Source organism: Amphibalanus amphitrite, unplaced genomic scaffold (genome assembly GCF_019059575.1).
Source record: "Amphibalanus amphitrite isolate SeventyFive unplaced genomic scaffold, NRLGWU_Aamphi_draft 000416F_arrow, whole genome shotgun sequence".
Lineage (NCBI taxonomy): Eukaryota > Metazoa > Arthropoda > Thecostraca > Balanomorpha > Balanidae > Amphibalanus > Amphibalanus amphitrite.
In genome coordinates, this window is record NW_024881910.1 from 442,454 (window position 1) to 468,867 (window position 26,414).

The 26,414-nt window shown below is 47.1% G+C and overlaps 1 protein-coding gene across 2 annotated transcripts; it reads left to right on the forward strand.

Moving 5' to 3' along the window:
- Positions 1-737: 737 nt before the first annotated feature.
- LOC122390966 (tRNA-dihydrouridine(20) synthase [NAD(P)+]-like) lies at positions 738-25,961 on the forward strand. Of its 2 annotated transcripts, none has more exons than XM_043384440.1 (9): positions 738-1,274; positions 1,926-2,064; positions 3,849-4,000; positions 4,280-4,460; positions 4,698-4,871; positions 5,753-5,866; positions 6,098-6,239; positions 7,244-7,383; positions 25,301-25,961. In XM_043384440.1, the coding sequence occupies exons 1-9, from the start codon at positions 1,124-1,126 to the stop codon at positions 25,764-25,766; spliced, it is 1,659 nt and encodes a 552-aa protein (XP_043240375.1). In that variant the 5' UTR covers positions 738-1,123; the 3' UTR covers positions 25,767-25,961. The 2 variants fall into 2 exon arrangements, with proteins under 2 accessions (XP_043240375.1, XP_043240376.1); XM_043384441.1 differs by having other exon boundaries at positions 1,012-1,263.
- Positions 25,962-26,414: the final 453 nt, after the last annotated feature.

A 26,414-nucleotide genomic window follows, 5' to 3' on the forward strand; every position in this document is an offset into this window, starting at 1 on the left:
AATCGCATACGCTGAATTGACTGGTGGTGTTTTCGTCTCGATCGTCCCAGTAGTTCCTGAGTTAGTTATAGAATTGCTGCAATAGGCTTCAACGCTAAGTTGATCATTTGAGGTCACCCAGGCCACCTGAGGTCACCATCTTCGAAACGGCTGATAAAATGCTGATGAGCCGGTCCCGTAGCTTGCCGGTCCCGTAGCTCAGTTGGTTAGAGCGTTGGACTCCGCGTGGTGAGAGCACGCGTTCCCGGTTATGACAGTCCGGGTTCGAAGCGCGACGGGCGCTCGACATTTATGGGCCTCCTGACAGGTATGGTTGCGGTTGGTGGCAGGCCGTAGCCAGGCGAAGTCAGCGAGGGGACCGGCCGTGCGCGGCTTTGTGCGCACGTTAAACTTTGGACTCTAAATTCTGCCATAGAATCGGAAATGCGCGATCGGAGGGTAGAGGGCAGGGTCATCGCAACAAGCTTCGCTTAGCGGTGGCTCTGTCCTTGTGAATCCTTCCCATCAAAAGGTTCGGACTAAATTTATAAAAAAAATCTTACACCCTGATTCGATTGGTGTTTACTTCGTTCTGATCGGTCCAGTGGTTCCTGAGTAATAGAATGGCTGCAGCCTGCAAGGGTGGCGGTCGAATAGTGTTGTCCTTTATTTAGTGCCTTTTCATCAAAATAGAGTTCAGTGAGCAAAATAGAAAATGTTCGAACGTTTCTAAAACAGCGCAGTTGTTACGTTTCAACGTGTACAGCTACGTTCGCGACTCGCGTTGACGTACAACTTTTTTGTTGCTTTGCATACTTTGTGTACAAATATTTCGCTTTTATCATCTAAGCAGATTTTTTTGGCTTTTTCTTTATCATCGCGCTATTGATTTCGTCTTCTAGATAAGAGACAAACAAAAATAAAATGGTCACAAGTAAGCAGAAAAACAAATGGCTTGACGACGACATATAGACAATAGAACACGCTGAACTTCGCTTCACAACTTTGCAGCTTTCATATCAACAACCCAAGCTTGTAGCATTTTGCTCACTTTTGCTTTGGGAGCAGAGAGCGTGGAGGGGGTGGTGGCGGTGCATTGCGTTTCATCGCTAATAATAAGTATTTTATTTTATTATTAATTACAATGGATTACAAGAATAAGATCATTCTGGCACCAATGGTTCGTGTCTCTACACTACCTGTTCGTCTTCTGGCTTTGGAATATGGCGCTGATATTGTTTTTACCGAAGAGCTCGTGGACTGGAAGCTTTTGGCAGCTGTGAGGCAAGTAAACAGTAAGTATCCACTTCCTTTAAGAATTAAGCTTGAATATTTTGCTGGCAGAGATAACCATGCTTCCAGCTCTTCATTTATTCGAGAAGCTGTAATAACCGAAGAGCTCAAATTAACAGAGCTGGAAATACGATTATCTTGATCTCTATCAGCTGTCATCCATGTTCCAGCTAAACAATAACATATTCAAGTATACTTGAATACTTTGAACAAATGGATTAAAGCCAGAGCCATGTGAAACAAGAGTTTGCTCTGCTGTGGAGGTGGCTGCAGGCCCCCACCCCTACGGTCCTACCTACCATTTGATTGTGAAATTTCAGTCATTGGATGGGAATTTCAATTTATATGCTGAGGTTTGGTGTGCTGTTTAGTTCCTCGTCACTGACTTTAACTGTTCACGGCTGTTCTCAGTAACTTTGCACTGATACTATTGTTGTGGTCAGGGTTGGTATTAGCTCTTTTTTAGGAGTCCGGTGCTTAATGTGGGCACTGTAATGGTAAGTGACTGTAACTGACAGTCTCCATACCACTATGACATGGCAGTGGGTGTAAAGCAGGCATCACAGTTCTGTGTATATGGCTGGAGGTAGTGTGACACAACTACTGACATGGCTTTCCACTGTATGACTGTTACCACTGTCTGTATCTGACAGAATCGCTGGGGACTGTGGACTATGTGGACCCAGCGGATGGCACTGTCATTCTGCGCACCTGCGAAGAGGAACGCTCCCGAGTGGTGCTCCAGATGGGCACATGTGACGCAGAGCGAGCCCTCCAGGTGGGCCGCAAATTGTGAGTCACTGCGGTGTCTGCGCCTGGACAGGGATAAGCAAGCGGGCTTGGGCCCTGTCTGACCTAAGATCAGACAGGTCTGGTTTGATAGGGACCTTCACATGCCAGGAACTAAGTGTGAGAAATGAGAATTGATTTGATAGATAGGTTTATGAGTTATCTATCATTGATCTTGTGGAAGTGTGAGCTGAGTGAAATGTTCAGCTTTTTGTGATTGAGAATTGGTAGATGAGTGTCCTTTACCGACATAACGACATAACAATTTCCTGTTATTTTAACCCTCGGCCGTGTTGGTGTTTCGCCAGCAGCGAACGTATAATGGGGGGGGGGGGTCTGTTGTAACCCCATCCCGTTGTTAGACCCCTGATCGATCTAGAGCTTCGCGAAAAAAACGAGTATGTTGCCCGTGACGTGAGGAAGCCGATGATACCCAATTTTAAGGTCCTAGGTCGTTAGTTGACCCTCCAGGTCAGATCAATGACCCAAAAGTCGGAAAAATCGCGACCTGTTAGAACGTCGTAGTGTGGCTGCTATGGGGTTTTTCGGGGTACTGATCACGAATACCATGCTAGTTTTGACCACAGATGATGTCTTCATGCATTTAGGTTAGGTCGGGTCAGGTCAAGTCAGGTCAGGTCAACCAGCAGCCTGGGGTCCTGCCAGGTATTCGTAGTACGTGTCAACCGCCTCTGACAGCTTCGTAACATGTTACGAAGGCACCAAAACTACTTCGGTAATGTTCAAATGGTTACTTAATTCGAATTCAGCTTAAAAAACTAGACTAGAAACATAAACTCAAGAAAGTGAACCGAGGTCATCAAAGGTCAATGACCTGACCTGACCTTCCCGTGACCTTCACACCCATCCAAATGCATGGGACCAACATTATATCACATGTTTGAACGCTTAAAACCACGAAAAGACTGCAAACGCGCGGCCAATGCGGGCCGACATACGCGAATCGCGATTCCGGCCAAACATGACCTCGAGAAATAGGTCACAGGTCAAAGGTCATTTGGGTCAGGGTCATGAAATTTTCAGGGTAGGTGGAAAATTGACCGACTCAAGAGCACTGAAATTTCGTCGCGATCGGCCGCTTTTACGCGAGCTATTCGCGAAAAACCGATGGACGGTCCATTCGACCCCCCACCACCCCTATAAGGGCGAGAGTAAATGTCTCCAGCAAGTGTGATAAAAAAGTGCTGATTGGAAACGCCAGTTATTTGTCTGGCTGATCTTATTTTCTCTCCTACATAATACACACCATAAGCTTTTTTTCTCGTCTGGCTGACAAAATGCCGGACTACTATTTGCTGAAAATATTGACGGCGGGCGATTTTTCCATTGCCAAAATTCCCGATAAGCCGTCCCCATTACCCATGTTGTCCGTTTGTTTAGATGTATTTAGTACGTATACGGACTTTCCTGGGTGTATTATTACAGTGCATTGTATGTATTAGAGATGTCAATCGTATACCTACCAACGTTTTGGTATACCGATACCAAACCGATAGCAACTCGGTATTTGGTATTTCAATCCTAATGTGTTTCGTATTTTGTTGGTATCATGAACCCTCGCTAATGTTTAAGAGGCCAAGAAATCGGTAAAAAGTTGGTATTTTCCTCATGTTCCCAAGTTGGTTTGGTTTCGGTATTTCTCCACGGCTTTGGTTGGTATTTGGTTTGGTATCGGTATTCCGATTTTCCGTAATTGACATCACTAGTATGTATCCTCAGTGTGAGTTGTGGTATGACCTGCGTTCCCTCGGTGTCTGTGATGGCAGTGAGAATGATGTGGCCGGCATCGACATCAACATGGGCTGTCCCAAGGAGTTCTCCATCAAGGGCGGCATGGGCGCCGCCCTGCTGCAGCAGCCCGACAAGGTCAAGGACATTCTGACGACGCTCGTCAAAGGAGTCAGAGTGCCAGTGACTTGTGAGTACGGCTCTTTTGGGGGGACTGGGGGCCTGACCGTCGACCGAGGGCAAATATATTTTGAATTTCTATATTACAAGTGACCTGCTGGATAGCCATTGCCATTTTACATCCACTGCAGACTGCAGTATATCTATGCATCCATATTCATCTAAATAACGTTTTTTTTTTCTCTTCTTTTTTTGACTTTATTCTTTCCCGCTTCATCGTACTCGACTTTTGCTCTCTGCCGACTTTCTCACCATCCGTCCTCTGACTGTTGTTTCGGCTTACTTCCAGGTAAGATACGCCTGCTGGCCTCGGACGCCGAGACGCTCTCCTTCTGCCGGATGGTGGAGTCGTGTGGCGTGGCAGCGCTCACCGTTCACGGCCGTACGCGTCACGAGCGGCCGCGGCACCCCGTGCACGAGGACGCCATCCGGCGCGTGGCAGAGGCGCTCACCATACCCGTCATCGCAAAGTGAGCTCCGGGACGGGGCAATAATCCGGACGGGTCCCATTAACTCGATCTATTATGTTTTCGCTAGGTTTATCGAATCTTAATTTTGGCTCTATTATGTATCAACTTGATCAAGTGTTAAGTTTGTTTTAATCGTGTGACTCTTGTATCTCTCCAGCATCCAGGGCTGCGGGCTGCGATGTGGCTGCGATTATAGTTCCCCAGTTCTGACCCTACCACTCCCTCGTGGCACCCCAGCGGCGGCTCTCGGCACATCCAGTGCCGGGCGGACGCCGAGGCGTTCCGGGAGCGCTGCGGTACCTCGGGCGTCATGCTGGCCCGCGCCGCCATGTGGAATCTCTCTGTGTTTCGGACGGAGGGGCCGCTGGAGATGGACACGGTCATCACCCGGCTGTTGGAACTGTGTGTCAGGTCAGTCAGTGTCAGCTCTGTATCCAGTCAGTGTCAGCTCTGTATCCGGTCAGTGTCAGCTCTGTATCCAGTCAGTGTCAGCTCTGTATCCAGTCAGTGTCAGCTCTGTATCCGGTCAGTGTCAGCTCTGTATCCAGTCAGTGTCAGCTCTGTATCCGGTCAGTGTCAGCTCTGTATCCGGTCAGTGTCAGCTCTGTATTCGGTCAGTGTCAGCTCTGTATCCGGTCAGTGTCAGCTCTGTATCCGGTCAGTGGCGACTATGTGTCAGGCGATTGATTTTCGTGCTAACCTGCCATTCCTAGTAACCATCATTCTTTCTTAATGACGTAGAAGAAAACTTGTGTTGTTTAACGGGACACGATGTAAAAGGTGATTAAAAAAATCAGCCTCGTATTTTCATTGCATTTCCAAATTGACTTTAGTTCTGCATGTTACAGAGATTCACCGTGTGCCTTTCCCAGGTACCATCACCCGTTCACACAGGCCAAGTATACGGTACAGCAGATGTTCATTATTGTAAGACATGTTTATAAAGTCTGATGGCCAAGAGTTGCGAACGAAAATTATAATTAAAATCTAAATCTTTTTGTATTTCAGACGTTTCGACAACACTGTGTCATCGTCAGTAATTGATATAAAATATTTCCTGAAGTCACAAATCACATTTTAAAAATAACATCAGCATTAAGAAATTACACATGGTAATGACACATGGAAATATTTTATATCAATTACTGACGATGACACAGTGTTGTCGAAACGTCTGAAATACAAAAAGATTTAGATTTTAATTATAATTTTCGTTCGCAACTCTTGGCCATCAGACTTTATAAAGGTACAGCAGATGTTGCCATACTTATTTACCGTTTGTGTTTCGCCAGGTACCACCACCCGTTCACGCAGGCCAAGTACACAGTACAGCAGATGTTACGAGAGCTACAGGAGACGCCTCGCGGCAAACGATTCCTGGCTGCGCAGACCCTCGAGGAAATCTGGTGAGTGGGAGGTGGAGTGGACCGAGGGGAGAAGTACTGCTTCGATTGGATATATTCCATTGTTCACTGCTCATAATTGACGATATTGATGTACTAATTTGCATAATAGGCTTATCGTTTATCCCTTCAACTGCTCTGCCTATGCTGAAATGGTCCGGTCGACTCTGGGTCTGGTCGGACTGCCCCACCAGTGCCCTCTGTACTGACCCTGCCTGCCCCGCGCTCCTCCAGCGCCATCTGGGGTCTGGGTGGCGCCTGCCGCGCCGCGATCGGACCCCCGACCAGCCCCGACGGTAGACCGCTGTCCAAACGGCCGCGGCTCGACGACGGCGTGGAGCCCGGACACCGAGCCTTCGTGCGGGGTCACTATACGGTTAGTGGATTAGTTTTCGTCTGAAGTTTCGTCAAATGTTTGTGAGGTTTATCTCAAAGCATCACTTAATGTTTCGAGACAAGTAAAGTTTTTTTTCTTCTTTTCAAGCCATGTATTTTTACACGCACAAAATCAGCAAACAACATATAAGTGCCGGCGAGCTCGCTCATCACCTCACGGTTCACCACACGTGACCCACCGAAATCGTCGAAAAAGAAAACACGAGACAAGTAAAGTTAACCGATTTGGATTGAAAAAATGCCGATTCGCAGTTAAATTGTGCACTAAACTCGTATTTCGACATGGTACATAATGTGGAGCGATAATTTATATACCTTGCAGTGCACATCGTGCGAAATGCACTTGGTCGAGTAGACATGAGCATGGATCCGAGAAAATGGATCTGGGATCTGATCCCACGGATCCTGATCTCGGATCCGACGGGATCATAGATCCAGCTCTCAAATTTATCGAGAGATTCGTAGGGATCACAGATCCGATTCTCGTGTTTTACTTGAGATCCAGTGAGATCATAGATCCTCACTTATTTTTTGTCAACACAGAAATCCCCCCAAAACACTTGTTGCAACTCATAAACGTTCTGTTTTAGTGATTTTATGTGCTCGCACGTCATAATCCATAATTTTGTGGCACTTATTGACAAGGAAACCCTTTAAAACATGGTTTCAAATGTTGTGCATGGTGGGATCCACTCAGATCATAGATCCATGTTCTTGATTTATCGTCAGATCGTATGAGATCATAGATCCAAGATGAATTTTTCACGCCGGATCCGATGGGATCATAGATCGTAACCTGCAGTTTGCTTCGAGATCCATTGAGATCATAGATCCATCGCTCGGATCCATGCACATGTCTGGTCGAGTAAAATTAACAGTTGTATTTTCCTCTGATTCTGTCACTGTCACTGTAACCCCGAGCCGGACGGAGCAGTTACTTATAGATGCCTATATCGACAAGTGACCACCCTCTGCGCACCCCAGCCGGAGCAGCTGCCTAAGACGCTGCTGCACGCGTGGAGCGTGCGCCACGGCCTGCCACTGCCCAGCTACCAGCTCGAGTTCTCCGACAAACTGTTCAGAGCCGTCTGTACCGTCAAGGAGCGCAGATACGCATCACTCTGGTGAGTGTACCGACCATACGGAGCTGAAATTCGTGCTCCTTCTGTCCCGGACTGTGTTATACCTGAAACAGACTCTTTCCGCGGTCAGGAAATCGCGTGCAAGAGCCTATTCAAATACATGGAAGCACGCTCGCATCAATCGCACGCACCTTTCGCAGGCGATTGATGCGGAAGAATGGGGTTGGGAACTCGATTTTTTAAGAATGCATGAAAATGATCAAACTATTTTCACAGAATTTATGGTGCATACCATTGCCTCATAAAATCAATATGCTGAGAGAAATGGGGGAAGAAAGATAGGAAACTTGTTTTGAAAAGTTCTTGAAAAAAGATGCTCTTGATGCTGTTACGTCACATGTCACCTTCTGCGGTTGACAAAAAATGGCGCATCTGGCGCACCACAGATTACATGTTATATCAATGGGTGAAAGATGTTGTTTGTTTCACTCTGCCATTCGCGCTGTTTTTAACTTTATATTATGCTAAAACATTTACGGATGAAATGTTCAATGTCAAAAATTGATGTGTCTGCCGTGTACTATATTCCCACTTAACATTGAGCGCGTGATAAACATTTTATGTACCTCGAATTTTCAAATGATAAAGATGATGAATCGGAGGATGCTGAAAAGCAAAAGCTCATTCCAATATTTGGACTACTTTACGATTAAAATGTTTACATTCCTGTCATCTTATTGATCATTTGTTTGTTCTTTTTTATGAAAATAGCTTAAGGCGTTGAGAAATGAGAACCGAGGTAATTTCTATCTACCGTGCCTTAACTTACCAGCAACAGCAATCTATCTACGCCCTACGGTGGCAAGGGAGACTGTGAAAGAAGCGTAAGATGGATTCTAAACAATTCTTTTGTGATATACTGAAGGGCAAAGTGCAGAGAAGAGCGTACAAGTCCTGTTTTGTGCCAGGCTGTTGCTGTAGCACTTATGAAACTCCGAAAACGATCTTCGTTCATGTCCCGAATAACATTACCCTGAGGAGATGATCGTCTGCAATAGCAGGAAGAGCTGATGCAAGTACTTTGAAATCCACTATCAAGTCGGTGCTATTGTTGTAATGATCACTGTGAGGTGAGATATTTTGTGCAAAGGCTGAGTGTAATGCCCAGGAGATGACCTCCATTCGCCCCCTGACCGGTTAGGGTTATAAAATTTGAGTGGATGGCGGTCCGTTTGGGGTTCAGATGTCAATTGTATTTTGTTACTGTCAAACAATACATGTTATGCTGGCAGCGAATGTGTGTAACGTCGGTTTTCGAAACAGAAGTTAGAACTGTAACCGCAGGTTGTTTGAAAAGACAAACACTATTCGTTAGAATTGTGTTTTTCTATTGAAAAACAACCGGAGCGGTCGTTCTCCGGGCTATGTTTTGCAAGTCTGGCAGCGAATCGAGACATCTTGATTGGGGCCTAGACGAAATGTACAATCTTCGTAAAAAGTTCAGTGTATGGGCTCCCGGAGGCGATCTACCTTATGGCATCGGTCGCTACTCGCTTAAAACCTCGTGGCACGTGGCACGTGCGATTCCATTTTCCCCGTGTTAAGTGAACGGGGTTTTGGACACTTTTTGCGCGATCGCCAATAGCGGGAAAACGAGCCAAGGAAGAGGTGGTTTTCTTCCCAGCATTTTATGGCAAACACGTTTGGGTACACGCTAGTGTGCGCTGTATACCCCTCAGAATCTCGGAACGTGTCTTTGCACGAGGTCAAAGTTGGAATTTTGCTGTGTCCCATGTTAAGTCAATGGACGGCGATGTCGAGACTTTGCAGAGACATTTTCATTCGATCTTTGTACAAAATTTTAGAGATAGATTTCGCCCAAACTCTTATATCTTGTAAAGGAAAGAGCATAGTACATGCCGTTATGCTTCGTTAAGCTGGCAGAAATCGTTTTTTCTAATAAAGTTCGTTTGAAAATGAAAATTTTTAACATGGAAAGTCAATGGGAGCGTCTTTGTTGCTTAATAACTTTTTACGTTACAGATATATCAAAGTGAAAAGTTAATAAAACATACAACTTTCGATGCTCTTTCCAATAATGTATAGAACGTCACTGCACGATGTGCCGTTTTTAAGAAAAGTTGTAAAAAAGCAGGGCTCGACTGTGACTTGAACCCAACCACATTAGAGTATACGAATAGGTGACGGCGATACCTCCCGTGTGCGGATGCGACACTGATTATTGCTAAATATTAGCAGTAGGCCGCCTGTGGGGTGCCTGTACAAACCTTATATCTCTGCAACCACTGGACCGATTCACTCGCGGTCTTTTGTGTGGGATAGCTCCTTCCTTTCTTACACGTAGTGTGCTACTCTCGATGCGTATGGGTGACCCCTAATGCACGTGCCACGTGCAAAACGAAAAGAAGTCAGTTCAGTAACAAGTCTAATAACTCTGTAGTTAGTTTGCCGATTGCGCTGATACTTGGCATGGTTGTAGGCACCCGCCGCGCAATGCATTTCCATGTGTCACGGTTGGGGTGCCGCTGCACGTGCGCACGGGCAGGGTGACGCTTCCAGATCTCGAGAACGACTGGGCCGATTGTGATCAAAGTTGGCACACCGTTAGGGCTCGGCGAGTAGGGTGCCGTGCACAAGTCAGATGGGACCCAGTTTGCACGTGCGCACGTGCAGGCTGACGCTTCCATATCTCAAGAACGGTTGGACCGACTGTGCTCAAATTTGGCATACCACTAGAGTAACCGCAGGTTGTTTGAAAAGACAAACACTATTCGTTAGAATTGTGTTTTTCTATTGAAAAACAACCGTAACCGCAGGTTGTTTGAAAAGACAAACACTATTCGTTAGAATTGTGTTTTTCTATTGAAAAACAACCGGAGCGGTCGTTCTCCGGGCTATGTTTTGCAAGTCTGGCAGCGAATCGAGACATCTTGATTGGGGCCTAGACGAAATGTACAATCTTCGTAAAAAGTTCAGTGTATGGGCTCCCGGAGGCGATCTACCTTATGGCATCGGTCGCTACTCGCTTAAAACCTCGTGGCACGTGGCACGTGCGATTCCATTTTCCCCGTGTTAAGTGAACGGGGTTTTGGACACTTTTTGCGCGATCGCCAATAGCGGGAAAACGAGCCAAGGAAGAGGTGGTTTTCTTCCCAGCATTTTATGGCAAACACGTTTGGGTACACGCTAGTGTGCGCTGTATACCCCTCAGAATCTCGGAACGTGTCTTTGCACGAGGTCAAAGTTGGAATTTTGCTGTGTCCCATGTTAAGTCAATGGACGGCGATGTCGAGACTTTGCAGAGACATTTTCATTCGATCTTTGTACAAAATTTTAGAGATAGATTTCGCCCAAACTCTTATATCTTGTAAAGGAAAGAGCATAGTACATGCCGTTATGCTTCGTTAAGCTGGCAGAAATCGTTTTTTCTAATAAAGTTCGTTTGAAAATGAAAATTTTTAACATGGAAAGTCAATGGGAGCGTCTTTGTTGCTTAATAACTTTTTACGTTACAGATATATCAAAGTGAAAAGTTAATAAAACATACAACTTTCGATGCTCTTTCCAATAATGTATAGAACGTCACTGCACGATGTGCCGTTTTTAAGAAAAGTTGTAAAAAAGCAGGGCTCGACTGTGACTTGAACCCAACCACATTAGAGTATACGAATAGGTGACGGCGATACCTCCCGTGTGCGGATGCGACACTGATTATTGCTAAATATTAGCAGTAGGCCGCCTGTGGGGTGCCTGTACAAACCTTATATCTCTGCAACCACTGGACCGATTCACTCGCGGTCTTTTGTGTGGGATAGCTCCTTCCTTTCTTACACGTAGTGTGCTACTCTCGATGCGTATGGGTGACCCCTAATGCACGTGCCACGTGCAAAACGAAAAGAAGTCAGTTCAGTAACAAGTCTAATAACTCTGTAGTTAGTTTGCCGATTGCGCTGATACTTGGCATGGTTGTAGGCACCCGCCGCGCAATGCATTTCCATGTGTCACGGTTGGGGTGCCGCTGCACGTGCGCACGGGCAGGGTGACGCTTCCAGATCTCGAGAACGACTGGGCCGATTGTGATCAAAGTTGGCACACCGTTAGGGCTCGGCGAGTAGGGTGCCGTGCACAAGTCAGATGGGACCCAGTTTGCACGTGCGCACGTGCAGGCTGACGCTTCCATATCTCAAGAACGGTTGGACCGACTGTGCTCAAATTTGGCATACCACTAGAGTAACCGCAGGTTGTTTGAAAAGACAAACACTATTCGTTAGAATTGTGTTTTTCTATTGAAAAACAACCGGAGCGGTCGTTGTCCGGGCTATGTTTTGCAAGTCTGGCAGCGAATTGGGGCAACTTGGTAGGGGCCTAGACGAAATGTACAATCGTCGTAAAAAGTTCAGTGTATGGGCTCCTGGAGGCGATCTACCTTATGGCACCGGTCGCTACTCGCTTAAAACCTCGTGGCACGTGGCACGTGCGATTCCATTTTCCCCATGTTAAGTCAACGGGGTTTTGGACACTTTTTGCGCCATCGGGAATGGCGGAAAAACGAGCCAAGAAAGGGGTGGTTTTCATCCCAGCATTTTATGGCAAACACGTTTGGGTACACGCTAGTGTGCGCTGTATACCCCTCAGAATCTCGGAACGTGTCTTTGCACGAGGTCAAAGTTGGAATTTTGCTGTGTCCCATGTTAAGTCAATGGACGGCGATGTCGAGACTTTGCAGAGACATTTTCATTCGATCTTTGTACAAAATTTTAGAGATAGATTTCGCCCAAACTCTTATATCTTGTAGAGGAAAGAGCATAGTACATGCCGTTATGCTTCGTTAAGCTGGCAAAACTCATTTTTTCTTATAATGTTCATTTGAAAATTAAAATTTTTAACATGGAAAGTCAATGGGAGCGTCTTTGTTGCTCAATAACTTCTTACGTTGCAGATGTATCAAAGTGAAAAGGTAATAAAATATACAACTTTCGATACTCCTTCCAACAATGTATAGAACGTCACTGCACGATGTGCCGTTTTTAAGAAAAGCTGTAAAAAAGCAGGGCTCGACTGTGACTTGAACCCAACCACATTAGAGTATACGAACAGGTGACAGCGATACCTCCCGTGTGCGGATGCGACACTGATTATTGCTAAATATTAGCAGTAGGCCGCCTGTGGGGTGCTTTTACAAACCTTATATCTCTGCAACCACTGGACCGATTCACTCGCGGTCTTTTGTGTGGGATAGTTTCTTCCTTTCCCAAACGTAGTGTGCTACTCTCGATGCGTATGGGTGACCCCTAATGCACGTGCCACGTGCAAAACGAAGAGAAGTCAGTTTGGTAACAAGTCTAATAACTCTGTAGTTAGTTTGCCGATTGCGCTGATACTTGGCATGGTTGTAGGCACCTGCCGCGCAATGCATTTCCATGTGTCACGGTTGGGGTGCCGCTGCACGTGCACACGGGCAGGGTGACGCTTCCAGATCTCGAGAACGGCTGGGCCGATTGTGATCAAAGTTGGCACACCGTTAGGGATCGGCGAGTAGGGTGCCGTGCACAAATCAGATGGGACTCATTTTGCACGTGCGCACGTGCAGGCTGACGCTTCCATATCTCACTAACGGCTGGACCGACTGTGCTCAAATTTCGCATATCACTAGAGACTGGTTAGTAGGGTGCCGTGCACAGGTCAGTTAGTATGTATATTCATGTGTCACGGTTGGGGTACAACTGCACGTGCGCACGTGTAGGGGTCGCTCCCAGATCTTGGAAACGGCTGGGCCGATTCAGATTAAATTTGGTACATCGCTAGAAACCGGCGAATAGAGTGCCGTGCACAAGTCAATTGGGGCCCAGGCTGCACGTGCGCACGTGCAGGGTGTCGCTTCCAGATCTCGAAAACGGCCGGGTCGATTGCACTCAAATTTGGCACACCGCTATAGACCGGCGAATAGGGTGCCGTGCACGTCAGTCCGTAGCAACCGACTCCGGTCTGCACGTGCAAGGCTCATCCTCTCGTTTGGCGGCGGGCGTTTTTGCTGCGTTTACAAAGGTAACCGCAGGTTGTTTGAAAAGACAAACACTATTCGTTAGAATTGTGTTTTTCTATTGAAAATAGAAAAACATGTGTCGCAGCTCCCGCAGGCGATCTACCTGATGGCACCGGTCGCTACTCGCTCAGAATTTTTTTGCGCGTGGCACGTGCGATTCCATTTTTCCCATGTTAAGTCAACGGGGTTTTGGACACTTTTTGCGCAATCGCGAATAGCGGAAAAAATCGCGGATCAAGGTATGGTTTGCTGCACACCATTTTATGACCGACACGTTAAGGTACACGCCCGTGGGCGCCGTATACCCGTAAGAATTCGTTAACTTGAGTTGCACGAGTTTGAAGTTGAACTTTTTTTGCTCCCCATGCTAAGTCAATGGACGTTTTTGCAGAGACATTTTCATTCGTTCATTGCACAAAATTATATGATACGATTTTGTTTAAACTTTCAGGACCTGTTGAGAAACGACCATAGAACATGTTGTTATGCTTCATTATGAAATATAATGGGTATAATGGGCCTGTTTTGGGGTAATCGGCACGTGCATTTTCCCATAGGGTTAACATGGGAAAATTTAAAATGCGATTTGCGAAAAATTTCGTCGATTATATTTGCTGATATTTTTAGGGTCGGATCTCGGGCTGGCACCCCAACTGACGGTGGTAATTATTTAAAATATAATTGACAAAATTTCGGGTAATCGTCACGAACAGTTACCCCATGTTGAGCCTATGGCGATTTCGAAATATTATTTTCAAATCGATTTTGTCAAAAATTTCCATGTTAGATTTTGAAAATGTTCCAATATGTTGTGCCCCGGGGTGTCGGCTACCACATGGTATGGGTCAGATATGGGGCGATTGAAAAGCACGTGCCACATGCAAACGTGTTTGATGGGGTAACCTCCGGGAAAATCCGACATTGGCCTACTCGGGGTCTTATGGCGTGGAAACGACTTCAACTAGCGACACCAAATCAGTGCAGCCGGTGAGCAGATGAGTCCAGCTTGTCGCACTAGTGGTCACGTGTCGCACGTGCTATTGCACGTGCCGTGGCACGGGGTCAATTTTGGTGCTTAAACATACTAGCATTGTGAAATGCAAGGAGTGGGGGAAATAGCCGTCAGGCCGTCAGTTTTTATGATAGGGTCGATCTGAAAACGGGTTTAGGCACAGAATGAAGGGGGCTACAAAACTGCTATCTCAGATTTTTTGTAAAATGAAAAATTTAAAATTCTGGGGAAATTATATATTCGGAAGGTGAAATTTCCCTAAATTTTCCCGTTTTTTGAGTTTAGCCGTCCACTGTTCAGAGACGGTGACACCGGCCGGGGTCATCTTTTACATGCTGATGGCCACGTCGATGGGTCATCACGTGGCGTGAACGGTGAAACTATCAGAGGTCCGGCACGTGCCACGTGGCCACGTGTTTGAGTCGCGTACCTCCCAGATTATCGTGTATTTGCCGATTTGTGGCCTTATAGCACGAAAACAGCACAAGCCAGGAACACTGAAATGGTGCAATCAGTGAGGGGACAAGTCCTGCTTACACCACCGGCGGTCACGTGGCACAAGTGCAGATTTGGGCACCTCCGTTGCGGAGATATTTTATTGTGAAATATTCAAATGAACATAACTTTGTCAGTTTAAGTCCAATTGGGCTGGACTTTGGTGGGTGGATAAAATTGTTAAGTGACAGGAACGAATGCGCCACGTTTGTCGCAGTGCGCCACGTTTGTCTCAAAGCGCCATTTTTGCCGCAAATCACAGAATGTGCGTAACTTTATCGAACATGGGACGATTAGGATGCGCTTTGATTGAGGGATGGCTGCCTAAACGGCAGATATGAATACACCACACTTGCCGCAAGGCGCCATATTTGTCTTAATGCGTCAGTGTTTACGTTTAACGGACGGTATTTTCATGTGCCACGGTTGGGGTGCAGCTGCACGTGCGCACGTGTAGGGGTCGCTTCAAGATAGCACACCGACTCCGGTCTGCACATGCAAGGCTCATCCTCTCGTTTGGCGGCGGGCGTTTTTGCTGCGTTTACAAAGGTGCTTGCTCAAACAACCTGCGGTCCCGCGATGCGGAGCATAACCGCAGGTTGTTTGAAAAGACAAACACTATTCGTTAGAATTGTGTTTTTCTATTGAAAAACAACCGGAGCGGTCGTTGTCCGGGGTATGTTTTGCAAGTCTGGCCGCGAATCAGTACAACTTGACGGGGGCCTAGACGAAATGTACAATCTTCGTAAAAAGTTCAGGGTATGGGCTCCCGCAGGCGATCTACCTGATGACACCGGTCGCTACTCGCTAAGAAGTCTTTTGCGCGTGGCACGTGCGATTCCATTTTCCCCATGTTAAGTCAGCGGGGTTTTGGACACTTTTTGCGCGATCGCGAATGGCGGGAAAACGAGCCAAGAAGGAGGTGGTTTTCTTCCCAGCATTTTATGGCAAACACGTTTGGGTACACGCCAGTGTGCGCTGTATACCCCTCAGAATCTTGGAACGGTGCTTTGCACGAGGTCAAAGTTGGAATTTTGCTGTGTTCCATGTTAAGTCAATGGACGGCGATGCCGAGACTTTGCAGAGACATTTTCATTCGATCTTTGTACAAAATTTTAGAGATAGATTTTGCCCAAACTCTTATATCTTGTAGAGGATAGAGCATAGTACATGCCGTTATGCTTCGTTAAGCTGGCAAAACTCATTTTTTCTTATAAAGTTCATTTGAAAATTAAAATTTTTAACATGGAAAGTCAATGGGAGCGTCTTTATTCCTCTATAACTTTTATCTTTAGTAAGATATATAGGTGAAAAGTTAATATAATATACAACTTTTGATGCTCTTTCCACTGATGCATTGGACGTCACCGCACGATGTGCCGTTTTTAAGAAAAGCTGTAAAAAATCAGGGCTCGACTGTGACTTGAACCCAACCACATTAGAGTATACGAACAGGTGACGGGGATACCTCCCGTGTGCGGATGCGACACTGATTATTGCTAAATATTAGCATTCGGCCGCCTTGGGGGCGCCTTGCAAAGCGTCTATCTCCACAACTACTTGACCAATTCACTCGCGGTCTTTTGTGTGGGATAGCTTCTTCCTTTCTTACACGTAGTGTGCTATTCTCGATGCGTATGGGAGACCCCTAATGCACGTGCCACGTGCAAAACGATGAGAAGTCAGTTCAGTAACAAGTCTAATAACTCTGTAGTTAGTTTGCCGATTGCGCTGGTACTTTGCATGGATGTTGGCACGCACCCGGCAATGCATTTACATGTGTCACGGTTGGGGTGCCGCTGCACGTGCGCACGGGCAGGGTGACGCTTCCAGATCTCGAGAACGGCTGGGCCGATTGTGATCAAACTTGGCACACCGCTAGAGGCTGGTTAGTAGGGTGCCGTGCACAAGTCAGATGGGACCCGTTATGCACGTGCGCACGTGCAGGCTGACGCTTCCAGATCTCAAGAACGGCTGGGCCGACTGTGCTCAAAATTGGCATACCGCTAGAGACTGGTTAGTAGTGTGCCGTGCACAAGTCAGTTAGTATGCATTTTCATGTGCCACGGTTGGGGTGCAGCTGCACGTGCGCACGGGTAGGGGTCGTTTCCCGATCTTGGAAACGGCTGGGCCGATTCATAACCGCAGGTTGTTTGAAAAGACAAACACTATTCGTTAGAATTGTGTTTTTCTATTGAAAAACAACCGGAGCGGTCGTTCTCCGGGCTATGTTTTGCAAGTCTGGCAGCGAATCGAGACATTTTGGGTGGGGCCTAGACGAAATGTACAATCTTCGTAAAAAGTTCAGTGTATGGGCTCCCGGAGGCGATCTACCTGATGGCATCGGTCGCTACTCGCTAAGAAGTCTTTTGCGCTTGGCACGTGCGATTCCATTTTCCCCATGTTAAGTGAACGGGGTTTTGGACACTTTTTGCGCGATCGCGAATGGCGGAAAAACGAGCCAAGGAAGTGGTGGTTTTCTTCCCAGCATTTTATGGCAAACACGTTCAGGTACACGCTCGTGTGCGCCGTATACCCGCCAGAATCTCGTAACACCTCTATGCACAAAGTCAAAGTTGGAATTTTGCTGTGTCCCATGTTAAGTCAATGGACGGCGATGTCGAGACTTTGCAGAGACATTTTCATTCGATCTTTGTACAAAATTTTAGAGATAGATTTCGCCCAAACTCTTATATCTTGTAGAGAAAGGAGCATAGTACATGTTGGTATGCTTCGTTAAGCTGGCAGAAATCGTTTTTTCTAATAAAGTTCGTTTGAAAATGAAAATTTTTTACATGGAAAGTCAATGGGTGCGTCTTTATTCCTCTATAACTTTTATCGTTAGTAATATACATAGGTGAAAAGTTAATATAATATACAACTTTTGATGCTCTTTCCACTGATGTATAGAACGTCACTGCACGGTGTGCCGTTTTCAAGAAAAGTTGTAAAAAAGCAGGGCTCGACTGTGACTTGAACCCAACCACATTAGAATATACGAACAGGTGAAGGGGACACCTCCCATGTGCGGACGCGACACTGATTATTGCTGAATATTAGCAGTCGGCCGTTATGGGGCGCCTTTGCAAAGGTTATATCTCTGCAACCACTGGACCGATTCACTCGCGGTCTTTTGTGTGGGATAGCTTCTTCCTTTCCCAAACGTAGTGTGCTACTCTCGATGCGTATGGGTGACCCCTAATGCACGTGCCACGTGCAAAACGAAGAGGTGTCAGTTCGGTAGCAAGTGTAATAACTCTGTAGTTATTTTGCCGATTGCGCTGATCCTTGGCATGGATGTAGGCACCCGCCCCGCAATGCATTTCCATGTGTCACGGTTGGGGTGCCGCTGCACGTGCGCACGGGCAGGGTGACGCTTCCAGATCTCAAAAACGGCTGGGCCGATTGTGATCAAAGTTGGCACACCGTTAGGGCTTGGCGAGTAGGGTGTCGTGCACCAGTCAGATGGGACCCAGTTTGCACGTGCGCACGTGCAGGCTGACGCTTCCATATCTCGAGAACGGCCGGGCCGACTGTGCTCAAATTTGGAATACCACTAGAGACTGGTTAGTAGGGTGCCGTGCACAAGTCAGTAAGCATGTATTTCCATGTGCGAAGGTTGGGGTACAGCTGCACGTGCGCACGTGTAGGGGTCGCTTCCAGATCTTGGAAACGGCTGTGCCTATTCAGATTAACCGCAGGTTGTTGATTCATTAGACCATGTGTTACGGTTGGGGTGCAACTGCACGTGCGCGCGTGCAGGGTGACGCTTCCAGATCTCGAGAACGGCTGGGCCGATTGAGCTCAAATTTGGTACACCGCTAGAGACCGGTTAGTAGGGTGCCGTGCACAAGTCAGATGGGATCCAGTTTGCACGTGCGCACGTGCAGGCTGACGCTTCCAAATCTAAAGAACGGCTGGACCGACTGCGCTCAAATTTGGCATACCACTAGAGACTGGGTAGTAGGGTGCCGTGAACAAGTCAGTTAGTATGTATTTTCATGTGCCATGGATGGGGTGCAGCTGCACGTGCGCACGTGTCGGGGTCGCTTCCAGATCTTGAAATTGGCTGGGCCGATTTAGCTCAAATTTGGTACACCGCTTGAGACCGGCGAATAGAGTGCCGTGAACAAGTCAATTGGGACCCAGGTTGCACGTGCGCACGTGCAGGGTGTCGCTTCCAGATCTCGAAAACGGCCGGGTCGATTGCACTCAAATTTGGCACACCGCTATAGACCGGCGAATAGGATGCCGTGCACGTCAGTTCGTAGCACACCGACTCCGGTCTGCACGTGCAATGCTCGTCCTCTCGTTTGGCGGCGGGCGTTTTTGCTGCGTTTACAAAGGTGCTTGCTCAAACAACCTGCGGTCCCGCGATGCGGAGCCCAGCATCGCAGATGCTGGTAACGGCAGAGTGCTTGCTGGTCTCATCGTAAGTATTGTAAGTGTTGTAACCGAAGGTTTGTTGTCAATAGTTAAAACACTATTCTTTAGAATTGTGTTTTTCTATTGAAAAACAAATCTGAGTTCCCTGACAATTTGGCAAAAGCTGCCTGAGATCAGTACAACTTGATGCTCTTGAAAACGGCTGGTCCAAAAGTTCTTATTTTTTCAGGATTTCTAGTGGGCCAGGTGATCTACGTTCTGGTATGGGTCTCCCCTCCGCGGACCATCTGGTGCACGTGCCACGTGACTTTAAAAATTCCCGTGTTAAGCCAATGGGGAAAATGAAAAAATGCGTTCCACGGCAGATTGCTCGAAAACGATCCAAACGACCCCCCATTTTCTTACATGCAGATCAACCACCATTCGGTGCACTACCCATGGGTATGTCGCAAAGTGGCCGGAAAAGTCCAGAACCACGTGCCACGTGCCGTTGAAAATGACCCTGCACACCGGAAATTGGGACTTTTGGTCATTTCGGCGCACCCATGATGCATACTATGGCGTGGGTGACCAAACAATGGGTGTCATCCGGTCGGCAACTGTTTAAGGTGTCGTCCAGTGGGCCAAAGTGGTAGTTTCAAACTTTTGGGATCCACCACTCTGGGGATTCTTTTTGACAATATACTTACGTTTCTTGGCGCAATGTTCATTCCACCCAGCCGGTCGTCAATGCGTTAGATGACCCAAATGACGATTGACCTGAAGGAAGTTGGGGGCGAGGAACACGCACGTGCCATCCGTTTTTTACTCGGGCGCTTTCATCTAGGAGATTTTTGCAGATACGTCAATGCGTTAGATGACCCAAATGACGATTGACCTGAAGGAAGTTGGGGGCGAGGAACACGCACGTGCCATCCGTTTTTTAATCGGGCGCTTTCATCTAGGAGATTTTTGCAGATATCTTTTTGATTTGTGAAAATGACCAGCCTAGCGGTATGCCAGCCGCTGATAAATTATTATCTTGCTGCGGCCGGGCGCTTATTTGCGGTGTTTGCGTTTGGCGGCTGGCGGGCGACTTTTAGTCGTTTTCGGTTAGCAGTTAGCGTCGGTGCGGTGCGGGCGGTTTTATTTTTTTCGGCGTTTCGGCGTTTTTTTCTGTGTGGTTTGCGGCGGTCGGGTGATTTTTTTGCCGTTTGCGTTGGCTTTTCGGGCGTGCGTTTTACACGTTTTGCGGTGTTTACGTTTTGCGGCGGGCGGGCGTTTTGTGTTTTTTTGCGGTGTTTGTCTTTGGCGGCGGGCGGGCGGGCGGGCGGGCGATGCGGGCGGTTTTCTTCTTTTTTTTTGCGTCGTTTGCGGTGTTAAATTTGTTTGCGGTTGGCGGGCGGTTTTATTGTTTTGCGGCGTTTTTGCGTTTTTTATTTGCGGTTTGCGGCGGGCGGGCGTTTGTTTATTTTTTGCGACGTTTGCGTTGGCGTTTCGGGCGTGCGTTTTGCGCGTTTTGCGGTGTTTGCGTTTTCCGGCGGGCGGGCGTTTTTCACAATTCAAAGTCCAAACCTTCGGGCCACAGCGCTCCTCGAAAAGCGCTGCCCTCGAGTAAGCAAAAGCATTGTCAATATTGTAAGTATTGTGAGCATTGATGTATGGTAGATAATAGATATCACCTCACATGATCTCGGCTCAGATAACCCTCTCCGGTGTCCCTGTCAGTAAATGGCACCTGGATCATTACAGATAAGAAAATTTGCCATAATTCTTAAAGAATTGGGTGGTTTTGACTCGTTTACTCGAGGTGCAGGTCGCATTTCAATACTTTTCCATAGGCTTGCAATGTAAAGGTCACGACTCTGACCTAACCTCCGGTCACAGATCAAAAATTCTGAGATATACAAACGACACATACTGCAGGTACTGTTTTGAAGACTTGATGAGAGGAAATAACTTCGTGAAAAACTCAAGCTCTGACGTGTTTGCAAACTTTTCTGAGGTGGGGTCAACAAACCCGCTCTGGTTACCTGACCTGACCTGACCCGGCATTTTTTTTTTTTTTGCTGAGATGTGCGCAATGAGCATTTAGGAAAAGTCACCAAATATGAGCTGAATGTCTCGCGGCGTTTGGCAATTGTACAAGAAAATCCTGAAAGGCCTCCCCGTCCGAAAAAGGGTTAATGTGTATATGAAGAGTTGCAGATGCCAAACATACCCAGATCTAAGACTGCAGTTCCCAGCGCCGCTGCAACGTTTTTAAAACAAACATACATAGGACATACAAACATGTTTATTTGCATCTGTTTTGGATAATAGCAACTCATGGCGCCATCACCCGCGATAACTGTTAGGATTTGAGATATATTTTTATTTAGGCCATTAGTTTGGCTGTAATGTTTATTAATATTAGTTGGGCGGAGTTTGGTAGTTTTTTATTTAACTTGTGGTATGTTGTGCTGATAGCGGGTTGTTCAAACCTTTCAAATGTAAGGACCTTATTAAACTCAACCCTACCCCTACACTACCCTACATACGACTGGACGCTTTCCAAGCGCACAAGCATCACGACGCCGAGATGGAATGTAGCCGGGAAATCACCCTCGCCATCTGCTCTAGAGCTAATCGTGTGGGGTGGCGTGTGGGGCGCCGCCTAGCCTATGGGGGTGCACTTCTAGTGGATGGGGGACGGGGGTGCACCTGCACCCCTTTCATATGGAAAGTTACTTCCCTGATTACAGCTCCCCGTATTGCACCTAATCAGGGAACGGCCAGCAAACGAAGGAACTATTTCTGGATGACAGGCGAATAACCGCTCACGCAAGGAGCGGAGCTCCGCCCCGTCCAAAGTGGCCAACAAAGCAGAGACAGAGGCAGCATCACATCTTCCATCAAATAACTGGTTTCTGGCTTGGAAGATGAGCTCCATCTTTGCATCCGAGTCGGTGCTGTCAGGAATCAGCTGGTCTAATGGAGTGAGAGTAGTGAGACGACTAGCTATTGTATCAGAGCTGCCTGGTCTTTGTAGCATTTGCACCGATTCTTCTCGATCGGACTCTGAATTCTGTCCCTCCTGCGTATTACTTGAGGCATTGCTATGTAGCTAAGTCTTTGGCTGAGTTTCATTATCCATGCTTTGCAAACAGTGCCATAACAACACAGTTAATTAATTACCAAGCTTCTTTGCAAGTTCCAATTATAGTTGAATCGCACGCGATTTGAGTGCAAAAATCAAGAAAAGTGCCAACTTGTTCCCGTAAAATATTTTGAATATTGACCTAAAAAAAATGAGTAATTTCCAGATAAAATAACAGCGAAATCAGTTTTCGCTTGCCAATAAAACTCACAGATATTGAAGCTCCATTATTAAAGGAACATTTTAGTAGGTATATGCCATTCTTGATAAAACTTCTAAGCCACGCAATACCAGCGCAAAATAAAGAGACACTGAAAACACGACAAACACGATTTACCATAGGAAAATACATAGAAAATGTATGTCTCAACTGCGCCAAATATACAGACAGTTATATACCTACATGTGACGTCATGATTAGCCCGACCAATCAGAAGCAAGTTGTTTTCAGCCACAAATAATTAATTTCTGAACTAACTAGGCATTTTTTTAACAAAGTGATTTTAAATTAAATCATTAAAAATTTTGAGCTTTTTTATTTTACCAAAACATACAGAGCATGCAGATAGGTCCCAACCCTATTATAATGTATTTGAATAGGCTCTCGCATGCGATTTCCTGAACACGGAAAGAGTCTGTTTCAGCCTTTAGGAACTGTGATATCGTGCCCCTTCCGTTCTCCCCTGAGTTTCTAAATTCCCCACGCTGTGATGAAAAGTTGTCAGTATCGGGTGCCATCCCGCCCATTGCTGGCTTTGGTGTCTCCGGATCGAGACCCCTTGCCGTCACGCGCCGTAGTCAATCATAGTACAACTTCTCTACTCAGTTTCCTGTTTCCTTTTGGCGCTACTAGCAGGGTTTCGCGAATCGTCTGCGACCATTTAGGCTGTTGAGCGTGGATTACCCGGTATCGATCTAAATTCCCGTCGATGACCGTGAAAGCGGCCGGTCATACTGCGCATGTCACCCCTGGGTCTCTGCGCTGCTTCTTTGATTTCGATATTGGTCCATGGTTGGCACCAGTACCTTCCTCGGTCGATGACTTAGGCTCGCAGCGTGGAATTCCCGTTGTTTGCTAGTCAGCGTGGATTTCTCCGAACTTCAGCGTTGGTACTGGTCATGTGCTCTAAAAAGGCCGGCAAAGATGACGTACTCTGTATCATGACGTCACGGTCACGTGATCGAGTGCCGCCGCGGACTCGCCGTTTGCGCCTCGTATTGGGTGTCGTCCGCGTGCGGGCGCTCGGTGGGTGCCGGTTTCCGGGTTTCATCACTGCACTGGGAGCTGGTGATCCCGCAGTGTGGGGATCATTGGCGCACTGGCAGCGAATGTGACGCAGTAGCGGCCAAAGTGTCGAACTCTGAGAGTCGTGGCGTCTGTCGGTGCTTCCTTTACTCAGTACACAACAAACGTGTGCTGTGTACTGAGTAAGTACAGGCACAAGGGCTCAACAGTCAAAACACAACGACTAGCTTCTCTGGACCTGTGTGATGCACAGTGACCGACCCTGGAGAGGGCAAACATACATGGCATCAGGAATCTAGACTTTCCCGTCATGGGCTACCCTCAGACTGGTGTTTGCTCAAATCTGTGTTTGTATTTAGTGTACTGGCACCTTCCGTCAGTTCGCTCTACCGGTCCTCTGTCGGAACTGGAGGAAATTGGCCGACAAATAGGTCCAGTTTTCGCTATGACTGGCACGGGTCACCAATTCAAGGTCTTCCCCATTCGGTGCTGTCATAATAGGGTCTTCTAGGTAAAATGATCAATTTACATACGTCATATACGGTACTACTAATTAATTGCACATTGTTTTTATCATACGCTCGCGTGCTCAAATTTTCATATGCGGAACTAATTTGTTGGACACAATAACTCCTAATAAGGCTAATTTGTCGCGATGATTTGGCTATAATGCTCAGTCGCCGCTATTATGTGTCAACAATTTACATCATCGCCCTCCGTGCGTGTCGTGACGTCACTGGTTTGCGCGTGACGTCAGTCTTTTTTGCCACTGAACACGATGCCGATGGCGGCACCTGATGTGACCTCAGCGCCGTTTTCCTTCCGCGTCTTTTCACGACGATGATGCAGCTAATGCTGGATTTGTTCCAGCGTGTGCCGGGCTTTATCGCCTAATGTTTGGAAAATCACATTTAAACCCTATTCATGAGGGTTATTTTTTGCATTATTTTTAGTACCGATGATAAATCAGGCGCTTCACTGCAAACGATACCCGTAATAATGTGTAGCATGACAACCCCCATTATTTCTCTCATTTACTTGGCTGGGACCAATTTAGCGTTTGCAATTTATTAGCAATACTTTGCTCCTATTTTTCTTTTCAATAAAAACATTCCTTAGCACGTCAGGAAAAAGGCTGTGTAATTACGTCAAGTATTTTTTTCAATCTCCAATGACCTTTTATGACGTGGAATCTGAGTGCCGACCATCGTGATAAGTAACCAGCGCCGGCCCGAAGCGTTGTATATTAGGACAGGGCTGTAACGGGCGTCTGTCCAAACACGACTCTTATCGAGCGCCGTGCCGCCGGCGTGGGACGGGAAGTTTCCCAGTGTGCCACCGCTGCATACCGGGCCTCCTATGCTGGCAGTACTGCCTCGCTGATTTTACACGGAACAGTCGTCAGAACCCCGGCACCGACTACTGTGGCGGCTGAGCGCATCTTTTTCTGTCATTGGTCTTTCTGTCAGCTGTCTTTTTAGTTTTTTTTTTCATCAAACTTTTGACGTTTTCTGTTGGCGCTCCCCGGAACATTACAGCAAAATAATGCATAGTATATACCTACTTACGTGTTGGGGCATTCCGAGTATTTATGCGCGTCCTGCTAGAGCTATCGCTCACTGGTTCCCCTTATTTCAGGGAGAAGAATAAGAAGTTTGCCGAGCAGGGCTCTGCCCTCACCTGCTGCCTATGTCTGGGAATCGGCGGCCTGCCCACGGACATCGGCCTGGTGTCCCCTGTGTCCGCCGGACAGCCGGTGTCCGCTGGACAGCCAGTGTCCGCCGTTACTGGGAGTGGCGACGGTCACACGTCGCAAAAGGACATCTCGGGTGGGACGACAAACGGCCGGCACGGCCCCGAGACCGACCCCCAGCGGTGTGCAGTGGGGCTGGAGGAGCGAACGGTAGGTCAGGACAGGCCAGTGAAGGGAACGGGGGAGCAGAACGATGCGTCGGTGATGGTGGAGAAGGGGGCGACAGAAATGACACAGGACGGGGCGAGAGTGGAGGGAGAGGCCACGCAAAACGGGGAGTCAGCAGCCGCCGAATGTGAACGGAAAACGAACGGTTTCGCCCCTGCCGGCCAGTTGGTCGGAGGTGTCTGATTAGGGCAGAGATGAACGATTTGATGTCTGTTTTAGTATGTGGGGCTGGGCTGATAAGTGAGGGGACCCTATTGTTGTTAGAGGCTGAGTGGCCAGTTGTGAGGTTTGTTTTGATTTTTCAGGGACGAGGGTAGGGTGACAATGCAGCCAAGATACCTCTGATAGTGTTATATGAATACATGACACATTGTGCAATTTGATATTTGCTTTCGTGGTGGCTCCCTTTCTTGGCCTGCGTAGAAATGATAGCGGGATAAGTTCATAAATTTTGTCCACTTGTTTACTTTTTAATTTGTTCGTCTAGTAACGCCGTTAAGTTGTGGATTTAGGCATAGTCTGTTGGATGACGTAATTTATGTCGGTAGCGGACGTGATTTCCAATGGCAAGCGGCAATCTCAACACAAAGCATTTGATCCCCATCAAGTCATAGCTGATCTGGGACTGCCTGAATTCATGTTGAATAAGTCATACACCTTGTCGCGGTAGGTATCATACACGTGGAACTTGTCATGAAATAACCGGAACTTCATGTCGTCATATGGAACCTTTGTTACAGACGTGCGTGCTTCCATAAACCTCCAAAGCCATCACCGTGTAGCTACATATCATACATCTGAAATAACTGGAGTAAGACGCTAGTGATAAAC